Source organism: Nothobranchius furzeri, chromosome 7 (genome assembly GCF_043380555.1).
Source record: "Nothobranchius furzeri strain GRZ-AD chromosome 7, NfurGRZ-RIMD1, whole genome shotgun sequence".
NCBI lineage: Eukaryota > Metazoa > Chordata > Actinopteri > Cyprinodontiformes > Nothobranchiidae > Nothobranchius > Nothobranchius furzeri.
The window spans coordinates 45,330,478-45,351,669 of NC_091747.1; the positions used below are offsets into that span (position 1 = coordinate 45,330,478).

The 21,192-nt window shown below is 41.1% G+C and overlaps 1 protein-coding gene across 20 annotated transcripts in view; it reads left to right on the top strand.

Moving 5' to 3' along the window:
- Window positions 1-21,192, top strand: part of scrib (scribble planar cell polarity protein) — a 72,770-nt gene that overhangs the window by 24,788 nt on the left and 26,790 nt on the right. For all 20 annotated transcript variants that reach the window (XM_054751427.2, XM_054751432.2, XM_054751435.2 and 17 more), the window contains exons 2-13: window positions 15,362-15,479; window positions 16,511-16,589; window positions 16,994-17,083; window positions 17,668-17,724; window positions 17,932-17,995; window positions 19,282-19,356; window positions 19,443-19,587; window positions 19,877-19,995; window positions 20,078-20,277; window positions 20,396-20,562; window positions 20,758-20,873; window positions 20,998-21,123. In XM_054751427.2, coding sequence (XP_054607402.2) covers window positions 15,362-15,479; window positions 16,511-16,589; window positions 16,994-17,083; window positions 17,668-17,724; window positions 17,932-17,995; window positions 19,282-19,356; window positions 19,443-19,587; window positions 19,877-19,995; window positions 20,078-20,277; window positions 20,396-20,562; window positions 20,758-20,873; window positions 20,998-21,123 — 1,356 coding nt within the window. The remainder of the gene's footprint in view (window positions 1-15,361; window positions 15,480-16,510; window positions 16,590-16,993; window positions 17,084-17,667; window positions 17,725-17,931; window positions 17,996-19,281; window positions 19,357-19,442; window positions 19,588-19,876; window positions 19,996-20,077; window positions 20,278-20,395; window positions 20,563-20,757; window positions 20,874-20,997; window positions 21,124-21,192) is intronic.

A 21,192-nucleotide genomic window follows, 5' to 3' on the forward strand; every position in this document is an offset into this window, starting at 1 on the left:
AACTGAACCCAAAAATATATTAACCAGTATAACTACACGCACACAACACGCCTGCAGCAACAGTTAGGACTCCTCCCTCCCTTTTAAAAGCGTTTTCGCTTGTGAGGACACTGTGGTTGTAAAGCCACATGTTAGTAGTCTGGCCCCGGTGTGATCAACCAGTTTCTGCGGGAATGTGACGGCGGAACCGGTTCGCAGCGGCGCGAGTTGTCCCCCCCCCCCCCCGCCTATCTAATAGCGTCGCGCTTACAATTTTATAGACTTTTTTTTACGAGCTTAGGGCATGTCTAGCCTGTGTAATAATCCGGGGCTTGGGTAAATCACTTTTGAAAAGTTTTTTTACTTACCCGGACACCGAGCTCTCTCCTTCCTCGCTGATGATTCTGACATGCTTGCGTTTAAGATGCTGCATCATCACCGTAGTATCCCCGTGCCATGCTAAGTCTGACCTACAAACGTTGCATGTCTTCGCCTGATTTAACTGAAAATGCTCCCAAACTTTAGAAGTTTTTACTTTTTTGGGGTCTCGCTGCTTCTGCCATGTTCCTCTTACAAACACCTGCCGGCTCTCCACCGGTCTGCGCGCAACGGCGGGCAGGAGGGGAGGGGGCTTTTGGAAGAGTTGCGCAACACAACGAATCGATGACGCAATTCGTTGCCAACGCTTTTAGTAATCGATTTTCATCGAATTTATCGATTCGTTGTTGCAGCCCTACAACTGCCATAAAGTCACATCAAGAAATGCTGCTGATCATTCCAATGATCCCAAATAGACTCACATTAGGCCACATGAAAGCAACTGAACCCAAAAATATATTAACCAGTATATAACTGCACTCTCACACAACATGCCTGCAGCAACAGTTAGGACTCCTCCCTCCCTTTTAAAAGCGTTTTTGCTTCTGAGGACATTGTGGTTGTAAAACCACATGCTAGTAGTCTGGCCCCGGTGTGATCAACCAGTTTCTGCGGGAATGTGACGGCGGAACCAGGGCCAGATTAACACTTTGTTGTACCCTGGGCAACAATATTCAAGGGCTCCATCATCACGACCCAAGGATCACCATTAGGGTTGTCACGGTATGAAAATTTAACCTCACGGTTATTGTGACCAAAATTATCACGGTTTTCGGTATTATCGCGGTATTTTTTAAACGGTGTTGCATATGTTCAGAAAGCATTGATAGTCCTGTTCTACACAAACTGAAATAGTTTTGAAAAGGTTTAACAGTGTTTATTAAACCTAAAATAACACAAAGCCTTAGCAAAAGTGCAACTTTTCACAAGTAAAGGAACAAATATCTTCTTTTTCTGGAACGTGTTACAGTAGTCAGTGCAGGTTTAAATGATACAAATCCAAACATTCGAAACATAAACAATATGTAAACAAATCAAAGAAACACCACTTGTTTTCTCATATACTTGTTTTCTTCATTATCAAAATGAAAATCTAAAACTCCAGTCCACACTTGACTTGAGCACTGTACAAGTCAACCTTAAAAAATATGTATTTAAAATAAATATCCACTTTAAACAAATTACTAAAATAACTACTACACTATGTAATCAAATCCAAATGTTCAAGTATAAATGGCATTGAACAAGTAAACAAATCAATGACAAGGAACTAATTGTATATTTCTCTTCATCATCAACAAATAAGATGCTTCATCCAGCAACAGGGTGTCCGTGACACGGTTTAAATGCTGGCAGAGGGCGCTGCGGCTGCAGTATATAGTGACTCGTTGCATTCTCCCTCAGCCAAAAGTCCTCGCTTCATGCATTTAAGCTAAAATGCTCATGTTGACTTACCTTGCACTGGCTGTGGAGACGTGGGTGATGGTCACTCAGATGTGCCATGAGATTCGAAGTGTTGCTGCCTTTTGCAGACACTTGTTTCCTGCACGTTCTGCAAACGGGATACCAGTCTTCTATTAACTGTCCCTCAGCATTTTTCAGAAATCCAAAATATGCCCATACTTCCGATTTAGTCTTCTTTGAGGGCTGATGGATGTCCTGGGCGCTGCCGTCTCCTCCTTCGGCCATTATTTCAGCTTCAAAGTTTTGGTGCCGTTGCAAACTAAAAAGTGCGTGTGCGCGCCGCGGGAACTTCAGCTGAAGCGACGGTGGCTGGTAAGGGTCACAGCGCTGAAACCGCGGCCACGGTAAACCCACCGAGATAATATAGTTTTTTAAAAACTGGACGGTTATTTTTATTGTCAACTTTTTTACCGGGGTTTACCGCTATACCGGTTACCGTGACAACCCTAATCACCATAATGTGGTCACATACAGAATATTTTACTGTAATATGCAGTAAATATACTCAATACTTGAATGCCTGACAACACGTAACCCACCCAGAGTAACCTTTGACCCACCTTGTGTGGACTGACCAATGAGGAGAGGGTCTTAACTTGAGGCCCTCTCTTCATTGGTCAGTCTGCATGAGACTGACTCTCAACTGACGTTCAGTCGTAGGCAGCGAAGCGTCTCTGTGCAGCGCAAAAGCCCGGGTGGACAGTTTGTTTAATGTAGGGTGACCATATTTCCATTTCCAAACAAGAGGACAGGGGATCTGTGCCTATGATGTCACACTATGGCAACACCACACAAACCATGTTGGGACCCATTTTTTGTAAGAACTAAATTAATATCAGATTCTGCCAATTAAAGGGCTCTAAAACAATTCATATGTAAATATTTTGCATATTTAATGCAAAATCTAATTTTTCTGCTTTAGTGCTGCAACAAGGTTTTATTAATAATAAATTATTATACCTTTTGTTTTACTACAGCATCGGTAAGCTTCCTGTGCACAGATTATTAAGGATGCTTGTTTCAGCTGTGAGATTAGACGATAGGATCAATGAAAAAATAAGTTGTCACACACTCCATGGAAACTTTCAGAGAATCCACAAATAGTGGCTTTCAAATGGTTTTGTTACTTTTAGCAGGTTTAGAAAAGCAGCAGATGAGACAGCATGTCTGATAATTTAGTTTTTCATCTGATAATATTAGAACATGTCAGTAATGTCTGAGGGGCTTTTATAAACACCATATAACTAACACTACTGGAGAGGGCATGAATTACACAGAGGCTTCTGGGGAGCCCAGTTATTTGGGGGGGGGGGGGGGGCATTTTGCCTTGGCCCCCAAAATGTCTTGAAACGGCCCTGGGTGTGTGACTGAGTTTTGAAGGTGATCTGAATTGTATCAGATGTATAAATATGACATGTGTAGAACGTATTGTTTTTTACTGGTAAAAACGTGTAGTGGAGATAAATCTACCTACATTTTACTTTTCAACACTTTGTTTTGTTTTCTTGTTTTTATTGAACTATTTTCCTGTCCTGTCTGTCTCTCATCTTCCTGCATCTCCTCTTAATTCTCCAGAAAATCTGTTGCCTGGATTCTTACCTTTTCACCTCATCTGTTACTTTTGAGCAGATCAAAGGGATCTCCTGACCGAAAAGCGCAGAGCGCGTTTTCGATGCTGCGTCAGTGAGGTGACATCACCACAGCACAGGTGATGAGCTCCGCAGTAGCTAGCTTCAGGCACAAATAAGACAGAAAATAGAGAACATGTGCGGACATGAACGATCGTGTGCTAATTATAGTTTTTTGGTTGCGCCACTTTGAGAATGGACCGTGCGCTGGAAGCAGCTGCCTGGATCGCTGTGCAACAATGCGGAACCGGTTCGCAGCAGTGCAAGTCTGCAGGCTCTCCCTTGCGCTGATCTGCCGGTACCGGCTCTCCCTCACGCTGATCTGCGGCTCTCCCTCGCGCTGATCTGCCGGTACCGGCTCTCCCTCGCGCTGATCTGCCGGCTCTCCCTTGCGCTGATCTGCGGCTCTCCCTCGCGCTGATCTGCCGGCTCTCCCTCGCGCTGATCTGCGGCTCTCCCTCGCGCTGATCTGCGGCTCTCCCTCGCGCTGATCTGCGGCTCTCCCTCGCGCTGATCTGACTTGCTCTGGTCTGCGCGCAACGGCCGGCGGGATGGGGGGGCGCTTTTGGAAGAGTTGTGCAACACAACGAATCGATGACGCAATTCGTTGCCAACGCTTTTAGTAATCGATTTTCATCGAATTTATCGATTCGTTGTTGCAGCCCTACTGTGCTGTCTTGGTCCGGATCGGTGTTTTCAGCTGTAGGCTTGTGGGTGTGATATTTTTGTCCCGGCATCTTAAATTGAAGCGAAGGTGGTTCCTAAGACGCGCGTGTTTTTGATGTAATCATTCCAAACGGCGGAAGTCCTTTTTTCCTTCTTGTCCGTATTTTTCTTTAAACATCTTTGATGTGTTCTTGCTGTGTTTAGTTTCAAATTCCATCTTTCAGTTCTTTTTAAAACACGGAAAAGGTTTATTTACCTGCAACGTTTCGTTTGCGGCTGCAAACCTCATCAGACTGACACCGATGGTGGCGTCACTTCCTTCGTTTATCCGCGGGCAGCAGAGGACGTTGTCGCCCTCTGCTGCCCGCTCTCCGAATGACACCTTTTCTGTGTTTTAAAAAGAACTGAAAGATGGAATTTGAAACTAAACAGCAACATTCAAAATTGTTATTTGTTTAACAAACATTAAGACAACATTAGCATGCTAAATTGTACTTGAAAGAGCTAGCTCTTAAACGAGTATGCAAAAATATATTGGGTTTTAATTTGGAACCTGAAATAAACCAAGACTTCTAGGACAAGTTATTTTAGATTGATTAGACTGATTGACGTAAGTAACATATCTCAGTTCCTTAAGGTCAAACCCTCCACACCAACAGTCAAGCACACTGGTGAAAGGGTTATGATTTATTTTTCAGACCAGGACCTGTACCTTGCAGTCAATTAGGTCTGTTTCCACTATCATAACTTCTGGGTAAGTTTTTATCGGCCCACCGTAGTATGTGCATGCCTAAAATTCACTGGGCCGTCACGACCCAAAAAGACCAACCAAGAACCTGCACTGGGATATGTACTCAGAAATGACCTGGTAGAGTTGCTGGGTGGGACTTGTAGACTAACTCATGCTGATTGGTTGTAAGTCAGTCAGTGCATTTTCATGCACATCAGAAAACCAAAGTATTGCCCTAAAAATGTCTCTGCACACAATATGACAGTGCTTGGACCAATCGGATCAACAAACAATGTGACTTATTGCTGCAGATGTCCATCGGTGGAGCAGTCTGCGAAACATTGTCAGAAAAGAAGCAAATGCATCATTTTTCAAAACAAAGGACGTAAGTGCCTCCTGTCTTCTTAAACCTCAAAGAAAGCCCAAGTCTAAATCATCCAAAGTTGATGCCAAAGCCGTTTTAAATGGTGACTGTTTCCTGAGCTGACGCTAATGAATGTTGATCCTGAGCCCGCGCCATCTTTGTAGTTTTTCCTCCATCGCAGCTGTAGCGTTAAACCTGCCCAACAAATGTAGATCATGGTGATTGAAAAGACCCAAAACTGCTCAGGCCAATGTTGGACCTGCTGAGGCTACATTGGAGCATGGCTAGACCGACCTACAGAGGAAAACTTTTTGCTAATGCTACAGTTGGTCTCCTACAGAACGCCATATAAACAGTTTCTCTGGTCATTGAACAACCCCTTTTACATCACAGAGCTGCTCTCATAACATGACTCCTTCATGGTGTAAAACACAGGCATACTTCAACAGAATAAAATGTCTTTAATGTTATTAATATCTATAGCTGTGGACACCCTTTTAGTGCTGATCAGTGACATCACTTACTGTCAAAAAGGTCACGATATGTGACATCTTTTTTTTCCAACAATATCTTTATTATTTTTTTTTGTTACATTTTAGCAACTAGCAAACATTCCAACACACTAAACACTACATGAACATATTCTCCTCTCAGACATCTAAAAGAAAAGAAAGAAAAAAAAACAGTCGATTTATCACTCCGTTAAAGGCCTAAATTTGACATTATCTCAAAACAAATGTCATTGTCCTCAGTCCTCATCCTCCTCAGCTAATACAAATCCTTCTACAAAGTTCACAAACGGTCTCCATACCTTCTCAAAAACATCCAATTTCTTTTTCAGTATACATGTTATCCGCTCCATTGGCAAAACCACCATCATTTGTTTTATCCACTGTGTGATACTCGGCTCCCTTGTTCTTTTCCATTTTAAAGCAATTAATCTTTTTGCTTGTAACAGACCCATATCAATAAACATTCTGTCGCTTTTTGTGTACCTCATGTTTTCAGGATACAATCCCAAAATAAGAAAGCAGGGATCCAAAACAATCTCTTTGGATAGTATTTGTTTCATAGTTTGTGCTACTGCAATCCAAAAGGATCCTATCTTCCTGCAACCCCAAATGCAATGCCAAAAATCACCTTTCCCTTCATTGCATTTATTACAAATGTCTGGTATATTAGGGTTATACTTATTCAACTTTTCGGGAGTAACATATATTCGCATCAACCATTTGTATTGCAACAACCTTAGTCTAGAATTGATTGTTTGTTTATGAGCTTTTGTACAAACCAATTCCCATTGATCCCTGGTTATGTCCTTTTTTAAATCATTTTTCCAGGCGTTCATTCTTCCTAACGAATTTTCAGATGTTTTGGACCTAAGTAATTTATATATTTCTGATATTGCCCCTTGTTTCAAACTGCTTTTACTTATTATTTCTTCCAGTTCTGATTTTGGTGGTTTGGTGCAGGTATTATTTTGATTTGCTCGAATGTAACTTCTAATTTGGAGATATTTGAAAAATTGCTTTCTATCAATATTATATTTATGTCTAAGCATATCAAAGGACATCATTTCTTGAGAGTCTGTTGGATATAAATCTTGGATTTTTTGAAGTCCTTTAATTGACCATTGTTTAAAAACTGTATCTTCTCTTCCTGGTCTGAAATTCTGATTTCCCCACATTGGTGTAAACTGTGACAATACAACAGGTTCATTCATATATCTTTTTACACCATACAATACTTTGACCATGTTCTTCACCATTGGGTTTTTTGCCTTTCTAATCAAGTTTACTGCTGTGTCTGAGAAAAAATATAATGGTAATGGTGGATGCAAATTCATACTTTCCATCTCTGACCATTGCGGGGCGTTATTTAAGTCAAAATAGTATCTTATAGACCTTATTTGACATGCCCAGTAGTACCACTCAATATTTGGACACATGACACCACCCTCATTGTATGGTAGATGTAACAATGACAATCTTATCCTTGGTCTCCCATTTTGCCATAAAAAACCGAGAACAAGCTTTTTGATCCTGCTAAACCAATCCACAGGAGGTGGCAAGGGGATGTTCTGATACACATAAAGCACCTTTGGCAGTATACTCATTTTGTATATATTAATCCGACCCATTAAAGAAATTGGTAGAGATATACATCTGTCCACTATCTCTGTTATTTCTTTAGAAAGTCTTTCATAATTATTTTCCACAATCTCACTTAGTTTAGACGAAATCCGTATCCCTAAATACATAAAGTCCCTTACTGTCTTAAAATGGGATGTTACTGTGGGTGGGTTGTCCCTTTCTTCCTCATTTAGCAACATAACGGATGATTTAGATTTATTAATGACATATCCTGATATTTGACCAAACTCCCCTATCAATCTAAGCAGAGCAGGTATTGATTCCTTTATTTTTGAGAGATATACTATTACATCATCAGCGTACAACGAGATCCTATGTTCTACTTCATTCACCATAATTCCTGTCACCGATAAACTCGAACGTACGGCTATAGCAAAGGGTTCCATAGCTAATACAAACAACAATGGACTTATCGGTGAGCCTTGTGGACATCCCCGTTTCACCCTTATTGGTTCAGAGACATTTTTGTTTGTCAAGATTTCAGCAGTTGGATTTGAATGTAATAATTGTATCCATCTTCGAAACACATCTCCATACCCAAATCTAGTCAGAACATCAAAAAGATAGGGCCACTCGACCCTATCGAATGCTTTTTCGGCATCCGGCGAGAGTAAGGCACTCTCTGACGAATTGTTTATTCCGTCTATAATGTTAAAGACTCTTCTTACGTTATGCAGACCTTGGCGTCCCAATATAAAGCCATTTTGATCTCTATGAATTACTGAGGGGAGAGTACCTTGCAAACGTGTAGCTAATATTTTACCTAACACCTTAATATCGGAATTGAGTAAACTTATCGGCCTCAAATTTTCACATTTATTACTCGGCTTTCCCGGCTTAGGTAGCAAAATGATTTGCGAACCCGTTACTGATTTAGGAAGACTTCCTTTGTGTAATGATTCCTGATACATTTCCAATAATGGCTTCACTAATTTACTTTTAAATTTTTTATAAAAATCAATTGGAAATCCATCTGGTCCCGCTTTTTTACCTGAACTCATACTGTTAATTGCCCTGCTTATTTCCCCTTCGGTGATTTCTGCATCTAATTGTTGTTTTAAGTCATCTGCAATAGTAGGAATATTTATTTTATCCAGAAACGCATTTCTGGAGGTTTGATCTGATCTATCCTGAGATTCATAAAGTTTTTCATAATAGTTTCTAAACGCCTTATTTATTTCCATCGGGTCTATTATCATTTCCCCTTTGCTGCTTACAATCGATGTTATATTTTTCTGCACTTCCAATTGTTTAATTTGCCATGCCAATATTTTTCCAGGTTTTTCTCCTTGTTCATAAAAAGACTGATTTAATCTCAAAATGTTCGAAGCCGCTCTATCTGCCGATTCTTTATTGTATTGTGCTTTTAGTATTAGCAATTTTTTCTCTGTTACTGGGTCTCTACTTTTGAATACTAGTTCCTCTAGAGTTTTAATTTCCTTTTCCATTTGCTGTCTTGTTTTACATGTTTCTTTAGATTTCGATGAAGTATATGCAATTATAACTCCCCGTAAACATGCCTTAAATGCCTCCCACCTAATACTAGCTGATGTTTGTGAACCATTTATAGTAAAATATTCATCTATTTCTTTTTCTACAAAAGTGAGGAATTCTTCATCATTCAGCCATTTCTGGTGTAAACACCATCTACGTTCCATTATTAAGTTTTTATGTGTATATATGATATTGCAGGGAGCATGGTCCGATAGTAATATACTGTCATATGAGCATGTCCTTATGTTTGATAGTAGGCTTGCTGATACTAAAAAATAATCTATTCTGGAATATGTATTAAATGTTTTTGAATGGCAGGAAAAAATTATATCGTCAGGTTTTAACTGTCTCCAGATGTCAATCAACTGAAGTTCCTTCATGAAGTTAAGAATTGTTTTTCGGCTTTTGTTATGGGCCTGGTCAGTCCCAGTTGGTCTATCCTTACAGGGATCCAGTACACAATTCCAATCCCCTCCTATGATGCATTTTCCTTGGAGTAATGAAATTGTGAGAAAAAGATTAGTAAAAAATGCATCATCATCTGTATTTGGTCCATATACATTAATTAAGTTAATGGTTTCTTGTATAAGTAATCCCTGGATGATCAAATACCTACCAAATTTATCTTTGATTACATCCTTAACCTGAAAAGGTACTGATTTATGTATTAATGTGATTACTCCCCGAGCATTGGATCTAAATGGTGCTGCATACAACGAACCTTGCCACCTCCTGCCAACCTTAATATGTTCCTCCTCCAGCAAGTGCGTCTCCTGAAGAAAAATTATTTTAGCTTCCAGATCTTTCATTTTGGTCATTACTTGCTTAATCTTTTTAGTACTTTTTAAGCCTCTACAATTCCTAGAGGTACATTTAACTTCCAGTTCCCGAGTCATCACACCTCACATGCACTTCTAAATGCTTAAACTTGTCTGAGAGTACGAACAAAACGGAACACAAAACACGAACTTTAAGTGAACAAACCATACTTAAGAAAAAACACAAAAAACCCCACCCACCCATTTTCTGGGTAACCCACTCAAATGTTCCACTTCCAACTTTAACCATGTACAGATCCCCGTTTTAAGATCTGCTAACTTAAATGACTGGCATTATGCCTAGCTCTTCCCTGCTCCCTGTGTCCTTAATGAATCCTTAAGCTTTGCTAATATTCCACTGCCCCTTAATAATTAACTACTTTTTTACTGTCTTTAAACAAAATTGAATAAATTCAATAATTAAAAAAATAATAATCGTAATTAATAACTAAATAAATAAAAATGAAATGTAAAAAAAGTAGTATAATATAAAAGATTGAAAATTATCATTCTTCCTATCTAGTTAACTGTGCAGATAAAAAAAAAAAAAAAAAACAGAAAATCGCTTTATTCTTAATTACCTTCTACTTTGATGAAGTTATCTATATCTTTTTCCAAATGAATCATTACCCCAAAATGTTAGACCTTATATTATCGTCCTCATCTCTTGTTCTCCTGGACCTTCTTTATGAAACCTTGGACTTCTTCTGGCGTGTCAAATCTGTAGACTTTTTCCTTGTATGTTACTATCAATTTAGCTGGTGTTACGATGCCACTCCTCAGTCCCATCTTCCAGAGTTGTTGTCGTACTACCCCAAACTTCTTCTGTAGTTTGTGCACCTCTGTGGCGACGTCCTCGTAGAATCTCACCCTTTTGTTCTTGTACAAAATATCTTTTTTCAGTCTTGCTGCTCTGATCACCATATCTTTCTGTTTATAGTTAAGAAAGCACATAATTAATGTTCTTGGAGGTTCCTCAGGCTTTCTTTTTGGGCCAATGCGGTGTGCTCTCTCAATGACCAGAGGGCTCCTTGTTGTATTCAACTCCAATACATCCGTTATCCAGCTTTCCAGGAATCCACAGGCGTCCGCACCCTCTTCTCCCTCTGGAACTCCGACCAACCTGAGATTATTGCGTCGGGATCTGGTTTCCAAATCCACTAATTTATCCATCAACACTTTATTTTCTTTCTCTAATCTTGAAATGGTGGTCCCCATCACCACATGCTCATCTTCTACATTTGAAATGCGTTTCTCCGTTTCCTCCACTCTCCCCACACATTCAGACACTTTTTTTTGCATTTCATTCATGGCTGCCACAACCTCATCTGCCTTACTGGAAAACTTGGCCACTGCGCCCTCCAGCTTGTCCCAAAGTGCAGTTTGCGTGTTTGCAAGCTTGCTTTCAATACCTGCAAACTCCTCTCGTATGGCACGCTGCAGCCTCTCCTCCATTTTGTCATTATCCGCGGGGCCGTGTTCACTCGTGCTGGCTGGCTTGTCAGCTGCGCAGGCCTCGGACACGTTAGCTTCACCGCTAAACCCCGATAACTTGGTTTGTGTGGTTGACTTAGTCCTCTCCTTGGTAGTTTTACCAGGTCCAGGCATCGTGGGTCTAACGCTTATTACGTTGTCGTATTTTGGGGCGTTTCTTCTTAATTTAAAGGATTTAGCTGAGTTACCAACAGGAGCAGGTCAAAGCTCGACCGGTTGCTACGGTGACGTCATCGGAAGTCGATATGTGACATCTTAGTAAAGTCTAAAGGACCATGTCAGCATATTTTTCCTGTCACATTTCCCACCTCCCAGACATTTCCCAGACCTAATCTAATAGAAACACTGCTATCAAGTTGGTTCAATGAACTCCTCTCTACACCCAAAGTCAAATGTAACACTTTTAGTCCAATCTTCCTTTGGCATTACAACTGGGTAATGAACAATCCCAAACACAGAAATAAACAATATGGATTTACAGAAAATGATTAGTTTCATTAGCATGGAAAACCAAAATTAATAAATATATTATTTAGCATTGACGGGTCTCAGTTGTGGGGCGGATTCTACCGTTGTCTTTCAAATGATCTCTGCATGCTACTGGGCAACGAACAACATGACATACTCACTGCAATGGATGTCTGTAAACGAGGTGATCCACTGTTGAAGATGGGGAAAATACATCTTTTTTCTAAATTAATGACTTTAATACATCTATCTGCTCACATTTCTGATAAAGCCCAAGTCCAAATACAGGTCCTTCTAAAAAAATTTGCATATTTTGATAAAGTTCATTGTCTGTAATGTACTGATGAACATTAGATTTTCATATACATTAGATTCATTACACACAACTGAAGTAGTTCAAGCCTTTTATTGTTTCTAATATTGATGATTTTGGCATACAGCTCATGAAAATCCAAAATTCCTATCTCAAGAAATTAGCATATTTCATCCGACCAATAAAAGAAAAGTGTTTTTAATGCAAAAAAAGTCAACGTTCAAAAAAGTATGTTCAGTTATGCACTCAATACTTGGTCGGGAATCCTTTTGCAGAAAAGACTGCTTCAATGTGGCGTGGCATGGAGGCAATCAGCCGGTGGCACTGCTGAGGTGTTATGGAGGCCCAGGATGCTTCGGTAGCAGCCTTAAGCTCATCCAGAGTGTTGGGTCTTGCGTCTCTCAACTTTCTCTTCACAATATCCCACAGATTCTCTCTGGGGTTCAGGTCAGGAGAGTTGGCAGGCCAATTGAGCACAGTAATACCATGGCCAGTAGACCATTTACCAGTGGTTTTGGCTTTGTGAGCAGGTGCCAGGTCGTGCTGAAAAATGAAATCTTCATCTCCATAAAGCTTTTCAGCAGATGGAAGCATGAAGTGCTCCAAAATCTCCTGATAGCTAGCTGCATTGACCCTGCCCTTGATAAAACACAGTGGACCAACACCAGCAGCTGACATGGCACCCCAGACCATCACTGACTGTGGGTACTTGAAACTGGACTTCAGGCATTATAGCATTTCCCTCTGCTCAGTCTTCCTCCAGACTCTGGCACCTTGATTTCCGAATGACATGCAAAATTTGCTTTCATCCGAAAAAAGTACTTTGGACCACTGAGCAACAGTCCAGTGCTGCTTCTCTGTAGCCCAGGTCAGGCGCTTCTGCCGCCGTTTCTGGTTCAAAAGTGTCTTGACCTGGGGAATGCGGCACCTGTAGCCCATTTCCTGCACACGCCTGTACACGGTGGCTCTGGATGTTTCTAGTCCAGACTCAGTCCACTGCATCCGCAGGTCCCCCAACGTCTGGAATCGGTCCTTCTCCACAATCTTCCTCAGGGTCCGGTCGCCTTTTCTCGTTGTGCAGCGTTTTCTGCCGTACTTTTTCCTTCCCACAGACTTCCCACTGAGGTGCCTTGATACAGCACCCTGGGAACAGCCTATTCGTTCAGAAATTTCTTTCTGTGTCTTACCCTCTTGCTTGAGGGTGTCAATGATGGCCTTCTGGACAGCAGTTAGGTCGGCAGTCTTACCCATGACTGCGGTTTTGAGTAATGAACCAGGCTGGGAGTTTTTAAAAGCCTCAGGAATCTTTAGCAGGTCTTTAGAGTGAATTAGTTGATTCAGAAGATTAGGTTAATAGCTCGTTTAGAGAACCTTTTCATGATATGCTAATTTTTTGAGATAGGAAATTTTGGTTTTCATGAGCTGTATGCCAAAATCATCAATATTAGAAACAGTAAAAGGCTTGAACTACTTCAGTTGTGTGTAATGAATCTAATATATATGAAAGTCTAATGTTTATCAGTACATTACAGAAAAAATTAACTTTGTCCTTATATGCTAATTTTTTGAGAAGGACCTGTAGTCCAAAATCGATGTGAAAGCCGTTTCAAATGAGCCGTTGCCATCTTGTTCTACTCCGTCGCATCATCTCACCCACCAGACAAATACAGTAGAGCGCCTTGACTGGCCCACAAAGTGGCACAAGTGCTGTGATTGGCCCACCATTGTGGACCCATTGATTTGAAACCCCCTATAGAGAGCCGTGATTGGCCAGCCAGAGTGCTGCTAGGGCCGCGGTTGTAACTCTTACATCTGTTAAGAGCAAGACATATTTTTTGCTTTGTATCCCAAAATGTAAGCTGGGCTGAACTGATAACATGTTTATATATTTTACTGTAAAGAAGTGGAAAAGTGAACCTATTTTAAGAAGAACTGTTGTGCCCCTTCCGCCTAAACACATGAATAGTTAAAAACAGGAAACGTCAGTCATCGAAGAACAGGGTGGAGCTGAACTACAGTCGTCTTATCTTTGGCAGCGTGATTGTGAAGCTGTCGCCCACCGTTCTACGTTGTGTTTTTATGTTTCTGTCAGACAGAACATGTACAGCACAAATCAGAAGATTTTGTGTTTTTATGTTTATGTATCTAGCAGGCATTTTTGTAACAATTTAGTACATAATGCAACAGTTCTCTGTTTTCGTACTAATCTTGATGGAGGGAAAGATTAGGCATTTTATTAATTTTTGTGTGTGAGAGTAATAAATGAATCTCTGGTTACTGAAAGAAGCAGTGTTTTTTCAGCAGAATGTTTTGCTGATAGCCTGAGGAATTGAGAATGAAGATATCTGCTCCAGGCTTGTAGGCAGAAACAGTTCATTGGTTTGATAAAGCCCGAAGTTTTGATAACTCAGACAGTAGATCCTCTGTGGGCCACAGAGCCAGCTCTGATTGAGGGGTTAATAACAACATCGTTTCAGCGTGTTGTTCCTGCTGTTCTTTGGTCCATCTGAACAGCACAGACCCACATGGCTGCATCAGCTAGTGGAGGAATGTTGCTGAGTGCTGTCCTGTCCAACAACCGAGCTCTTGTGAAACACTTGGCAGAGCTGCAGCCACACAACGCTCTCCTCAGATTCAACGAAAGCCACTGTGTTTGGCAGCCGTTGCCATAGTGGGAAAGAGTTTTTTAAAATGGGAATATGTGGATGGAATGTTTTCAGAACCACTTGTAGATAAAGCCCTCCAGAATATACAGGATGTTTTGTGTCTTTGCTCTACAGTTGGTGTAAAAGAGGAACATATGCACTTCGATCTAATCTCATTCCCTTGAGATTAAAAAACAAGTTGTCCATTAATTAAGCAGAAAGTTGGTGAGATGTTTGGTGTTGTTGCCTAATGACCACTGTGTGACACATGCTAACAAACAGCATCAGGGACCAGAATAAACCAGTTAACACAAAGACCAAATTCCTCAACATGAATCAACAAATGTCCATCCTACAAACCTTTTATTTCTTAATAATCATTTTGGAAATGACGTTGAGCCCTGGCAGTCATTATACCAGTGGTAGCATGTATTAGCATGCTTAATAGTCGCTGGTGAGTCTGAGCCTAACTACAACTGTTCCATCTCTGTTCAAAATGTAACTAATTGTAGTTAAAACACGTTTGTACAAGAAAACATCTAGTCCACACCTGAATGGTATATCCAGTAGTTATTATCATGATGGAAACAAGCTGCTTGACTTTTATTTGCTGTCTTTAAATGCTTATTAACTTCTGTTGTACTGTTGATTCTGTCTTCTGCCCCTGCACCTTTCTCCTGATAAACATCAAATCTGCTGGAGAATTTTCCAGAGGGTGAAGAAACGTTACATTTTATTTAAAAATGCACCTTCTTGTATCTCCACAGGCTTTCTTCAGACTACTGAACCTACGGAAGCTCGGCCTGAGTGACAATGAGATCCAGAGACTCCCTCCTGAGGTGGCCAACTTCATGCAGCTGGTGGAGCTGGACATCTCCAGAAATGGTACTTTTCTTTCTAATCATCCTTTCCTTCTTTTGAGCACCCCGAACTCTTGTTTATCCCATTAGTTAATAAGTAATTGGAATACTTTGAGGAGGAAACATGCTGCTTGAGTTGACCCATCTAAAGAACGTTCAGTGCCTTGAAGAAAAGAAAAGTGGCTCAGCACTTGATACGAACCAGATTTTCGCTGTGACATGCACAGACACCATGCCCTTTCTGTGTCCTTGCTCATAAATACAGATACTGGGTTGCAGGGATGTTTTAAGGCAAATATGAGACATCTGCTGAGCTCCACACTGGAGCAGTGTGCAGCGGCCTGTAAGAGCCTTTCCCATCTGTCTGCCTGTATGCCTCCCTGCTCCTGCTGCAGTGCAACTCAGAGCCGGATCAGTGTGGAGGGCTGCTTTGCTCTGTAGGGATTTCTAAACATGCACCTGCAAAATCCAGCGCTGAACGTTCCTCTGATCAGGAAGCTTGGATTGCTTCCTGTGTCCTTTTTATTATGGCATGCATGAAACTAACCAGGAAAACACTGAAGTATTTATGGGTCTTTGTTACAGTTTAATCTCAGGGGTCATCTTATCTGTTCTGGAATTTTAATAAATTTGAGGATTGCATGAAAAATGACGTTTTTTGTTTTGTAGCAAAGTTTTTGAACTAAACGTAGCATGTTAATTGTTTTTGCAAGTGTGTGTTTTATGACAGTTATGCTTTTTGCTATGAACAGAACATGATGGATGCTTTTAGACAAAGAGGTAGGGATTAACCAGGCTTAATCTGGCTTTAGATGGGAAAATTCAATTACCTGTACAAATGTAGTTGCATAGTGCTGCAAAATATGAAATGATACCATGCATTGACCACATTATTTGTAGTGAAGCTTGCTGATAACATTTTTTTCTGTGTTTTCTTTGTTTGTAACCATCTGGGGATGATTACAAGCAACTTAAAATGATATAATACCGCTTTCTCACCATGTGTCTGTATCACGGGCCCCAGCACTACAAAACCCTCTCCCCTTTTCTGTGTAGACATTCCTGAGATCCCCGAGAGCATTAAGTTCTGCCGGGCATTGGAGATTGCTGATTTCAGTGGAAACCCCCTCACCAGGTAAATGAATTGCTGCACACCAGCACTTTCTCAGAATGCAAATAGTCTGCCTTGCCAGCTCAAGCAGCAGTAGTATTTGCAGGATGCCTTGTTGTTGTGCTTGTCTAGAATAAGAATGTAGGGTGTGATGCTGGACGTAGTTTGGATTGTAAGAAAATATTGTGCCTGGAGCAGATGTTCCCATGTTGCTTCCCAAAACAAACATGGATCTGTAGCAGTTTCACAACTAGAATCCTCTTAAATCTCCTGGATAAAGTCACTGTTGCACCGTTCTGCAACATCTAAGATTTGTTTGTGTTTGCCAGAGGAAAAACATCAACGTGATTAGCAAGTAGACTTAAAGAACATCTAGATGGGAACGATTCAACAAAAGCTCAAGAATGTCTCCTATCTCTCTGCCACAGATTACCGGAGGGTTTCACTCAGCTCCGAACGCTGGCGCACCTCTCACTCAACGACGTGTCGTTACAAACGTTACCCAACGACATCGGAAAGTACGTATGTAAATATAAACACAGGGTTTATGGTCACTTATTCATCCTGCTGCTGAAAGTTAAAACAAGGATAACACCTTCTCGTTGGCCTCGTGGTATTAGTGACTGGGAGATCTGGATTCAAATCCCAGTCAGGTCATACCAAAGACTTTAAAAATGGAACCCAATACCTCCATGCTTGACACTCAGCTTTAAAGGGGTTGGATTGGGGGTTAAACCACCAAATGGTCCCCGAGCACAGCCACTGCTGCAGCCTACCACTCCCAACAGGGATGGGTCAAATGTGGAGATGTAATTTCACCGGTGTGTGATGATGACGACTTTATCTGTTATGTTTTTGCCTGTGACAGTTTAAATATCTTATGAAGATCTAGATGTATTTTACTGAATGCCCCAGAAAATAATGACTGGATGTAAATCTGCTAAACTTTTGGAGTCCAGTCCAATCAGCCCTCAGACAGATGGAGGAGCCCCTCACCATGCCAGACCAACAGACTTGCCATCTGACTAACCAACATGTCTTTCCTTTGTCTTCATCTCCTGCCAACTCCTCCTCCTCCTTTCCTCTGCCACTCCCACAACAGTCTAGCTAACTTGGTGACATTGGAGCTGAGAGAGAACCTGCTGAAGTCTTTGCCCACGTAAGTGTTGAACATGCTTACGGTTCTTGTGAGGACACGGTACTACTGTTGCTTTTAAAATCTGCTTTCTGTCTTTTTGATCAGTGAAATATAATTCAGTTAGCTTCAGCAGGATAGGTTTTAAAGACGCGTGTCATCACTTTTGAATAAGTGAAATCAGATTAGTTGTTCATGTGATGTAATCACTTGTGTTATTTCATTTTGTAGGTCACTGTCCTTCCTGGTGAAACTGGAACAGCTGGACCTCGGCAGCAATGAACTGGAACTTTTGGTTTGTGCTCATATCCTTGTTTCATCTCTTCACTTCCCAGAAGACAAGCCACTGTGTCACAAGTTCATGTTTGTGCAGCCAGAGTGGCACGCACGCGTATGATGAGTTTCCAACTATAGTAATTATAACCCAATCCATACGTTTACTTCATCAAACCAGCAGAGGAGGTTTATCATAACTGAGAACTGCTTTTATCCCGGGAACGCCCTCTTATCCGTGCAGGACAGTAAACAATTCCTCATGAACCCATTGGAGAGCAGATGCAGAACAAACTTTTGATAATGCAACAAAACTTTGTCTGCACTTTTGACAGTTTAGCCAGGAGAGTTATCTGATATTTTTGACTTTTGATTAATAGGATTAGGGTTTAATGGACTAAACACATTTACTGATTTGTAACAAGTAATTAAAAAACCTTCACCATTCATAAACATTGTTTTACACATTTACCTTTTCACTCAATGACAGCAATGAAAGAGAGTCGGATGTGCTTGTCATTTTCCCGTTCAAAAATTGTGCTTCCAGGGATTTTTGACCCTAATTGCCATCTGTTGGTAAGGTCTTAGTCGAACACAAAAATCCTGCTTGCTTGCAACGATTTTGGTATGTATTGCTCCCTATCGCCAGTTTTTAATGATTATTTCTGATTATAAACAGTTTTTCATACAGGCTGAACATGAAAATAGTCTCCTACACCTATCTCCTGCATTAGCTTCTGATAGAAAATGGACGGTGAAACTCTAGGATTAGAAAAGCCTGACAGATCTACGTCACACTGTCACTTAACATTCATGGACTCACCCATCTTGACTCACAACGGGGAAGGCTGTTGTTGGTTTAGCGTCCAGGAAACAGCAGAGACCGTCTCAACTAGCAGAAGTTAACTGTTAGCATTAGCAACTCCACCACACAGCAGAACTCCTCCAGGCTTATGTAATTTGTGGAGATAAAACATCAACATTGGAGTCAGTGGTAGAGTCTCATTGCTGTTATCCAATCCGAGGCGCGATGTCTAAATATCAGGAAATGAGTCAAAATCCTGCCGTGTTTAGCTCAGCTTTGATCTGGCTCGTTTCTAGTTCCTGAAAACACTGGTGCTTTTTTCCCCCTAGAGTACAAGTTACCAGACACCACTGCAGATGTATTTGTTTCAGTTTGTCTTAAAGAATTTTCTATGGAGTAGATTCTTTTAACTTTTAGACCTGATTTTCTTAACTCTGCACCAAAATAGCCCACATATTCCTTTTTTAATTTAAATGTTTTCTTCTGCTTGATTTTATCTGTAGCCTGACACACTCGGTGCTCTACCCAATCTAAGGGAGCTTTGGTTAGACCGTAACCAGCTGTCTTCACTACCACCAGTAAGTGGAGTTTCCAGTAAAAACCCTTCAATAGACATTCATTTTAATTATTCATAATAAAGTGTTGATTTATTGTGTGTCTGTAGGAGCTGGGGAACCTTCGGCGGTTGGTGTGTCTGGACGTCTCTGAGAACCGCCTGGTGGAGCTTCCCTCAGAGCTGAGCGGCCTGCTGGCTCTCACCGACCTGCTGCTCACACAGAACATGTTAAAAATCATTCCAGACGGCATTGGTGAGAAATAGCTGAATTAGATGCTGAACTATAATAATATGTTTAATAAAAGCTGGATAAATGGATCACCGCAGCTTCAGCTGTACAAATTAAACCTGTGAAAATACCATTCTGTAGTGTTGCTGGAGGAATCTCTGTGCCGAGGCTCTTGGTTCTGTTTAAATCAGCACTGCCCTCTACTGGAAAGAAAATAGAAGTGAAGAAAATGTCTGATTCATCTCACATGAACAAACAGTGTTGAGATCAAATTTACGTTCGGTTAGATTTAAGATGTTTTGTTTCTTTCCAGGCTGTCTGAAACAACTTTCTATCCTGAAGGTGGACCAGAACCAACTAACCCACCTGACTGACTCAGTAGGGGAGTGTGAAAACCTCACAGAACTTATTCTGACGGAGAATCTTTTACAGGTACAGCACCAAACACCCACCCAGCTGGGATTCACTCACTAACGTTCAATAAGTTTATTTAAAGCGTTTGTCCTCCTCACAGTCACTTCCTCGCTCGCTGGGCAAGCTGAAGAAGCTGACAAACTTGAATGTAGACCGAAATCGCCTGAACAGCGTTCCCAAAGAGCTGGGTGGCTGCACCAGCCTCAGTGTCCTCTCCCTGAGGGACAACTGCCTGGGCAAACTGCCTGCTGAGCTCGCAGATGCCACTGAGCTGCATGTGCTGGATGTGGTCGGAAACCGGTACCCTTCCTTCTAATAGGCCAGAAGCTTTAATATAAACGTGTTTCACATTTTATTCCTGTTCTGTTCCTCAAAAAGGAAACCTGGTTCATCCATTCTACTCCCTGTTCTTGTGCAGATTACAAAACTTGCCTTTCACCCTGACCAACCTCAACCTGAAGGCCATGTGGCTTGCAGAGAACCAGTCGCAGCCGATGCTCAAGTTCCAGACAGAAGATGACCAGAAAACTGGAGAGAAAGTGTTAACCTGCTATTTACTACCACAGCAGCCTTCACCAAGCCTAGGTGAACATTAGGCCTCATTATTCTCAAATAATATAGGACTTTCTCTGTTTAATTTTATTTTGAAATTATATTTTAATCACATTCTTGTCCAGTTTACCTTCTGTTGTGACTTGTAGGAACCAGAGATGAATTGAGAAGTTTATGGAATCACTTTTTAAACATAAATGACAACCTTCCCTCTTGTTTTCTTCTCAGAGAACCTGCTGCAGAACAATGTGGACGACGTTTCTACAGACAGCAATCTGAACCGGGTGTCGGTCATTCAGTTCCAGGAAGAGACCAAGGCTGCAGAGGAGGAAGATAAGCGCAGAGTGAGCAAACATTTTAATGTAGATGTTTTTAGATGCTAGTAAGTCCAAACTGTTTTATCTCGTCTTGATAAAGGTTGTGATTTTAGTCCGATGGTGTTTTGAAATGATCTTTTCCATTCTTAAGGGCCTCCAGCGCATGGGAACACCACATCCCAGTGAGCTGAAGATGATGAAGAAGGTGATAGAGGAGAGGAGGAATGAAGCCTACCCATCCAGACCTGATGGAGAAGACGAGTCGCCTGACTCACCGGTACTTAAACTTGCTTCAGATGTTTTTACCTGGTAAAAGGCGAACATCGTTGCTGTTTTTGATTTTGGG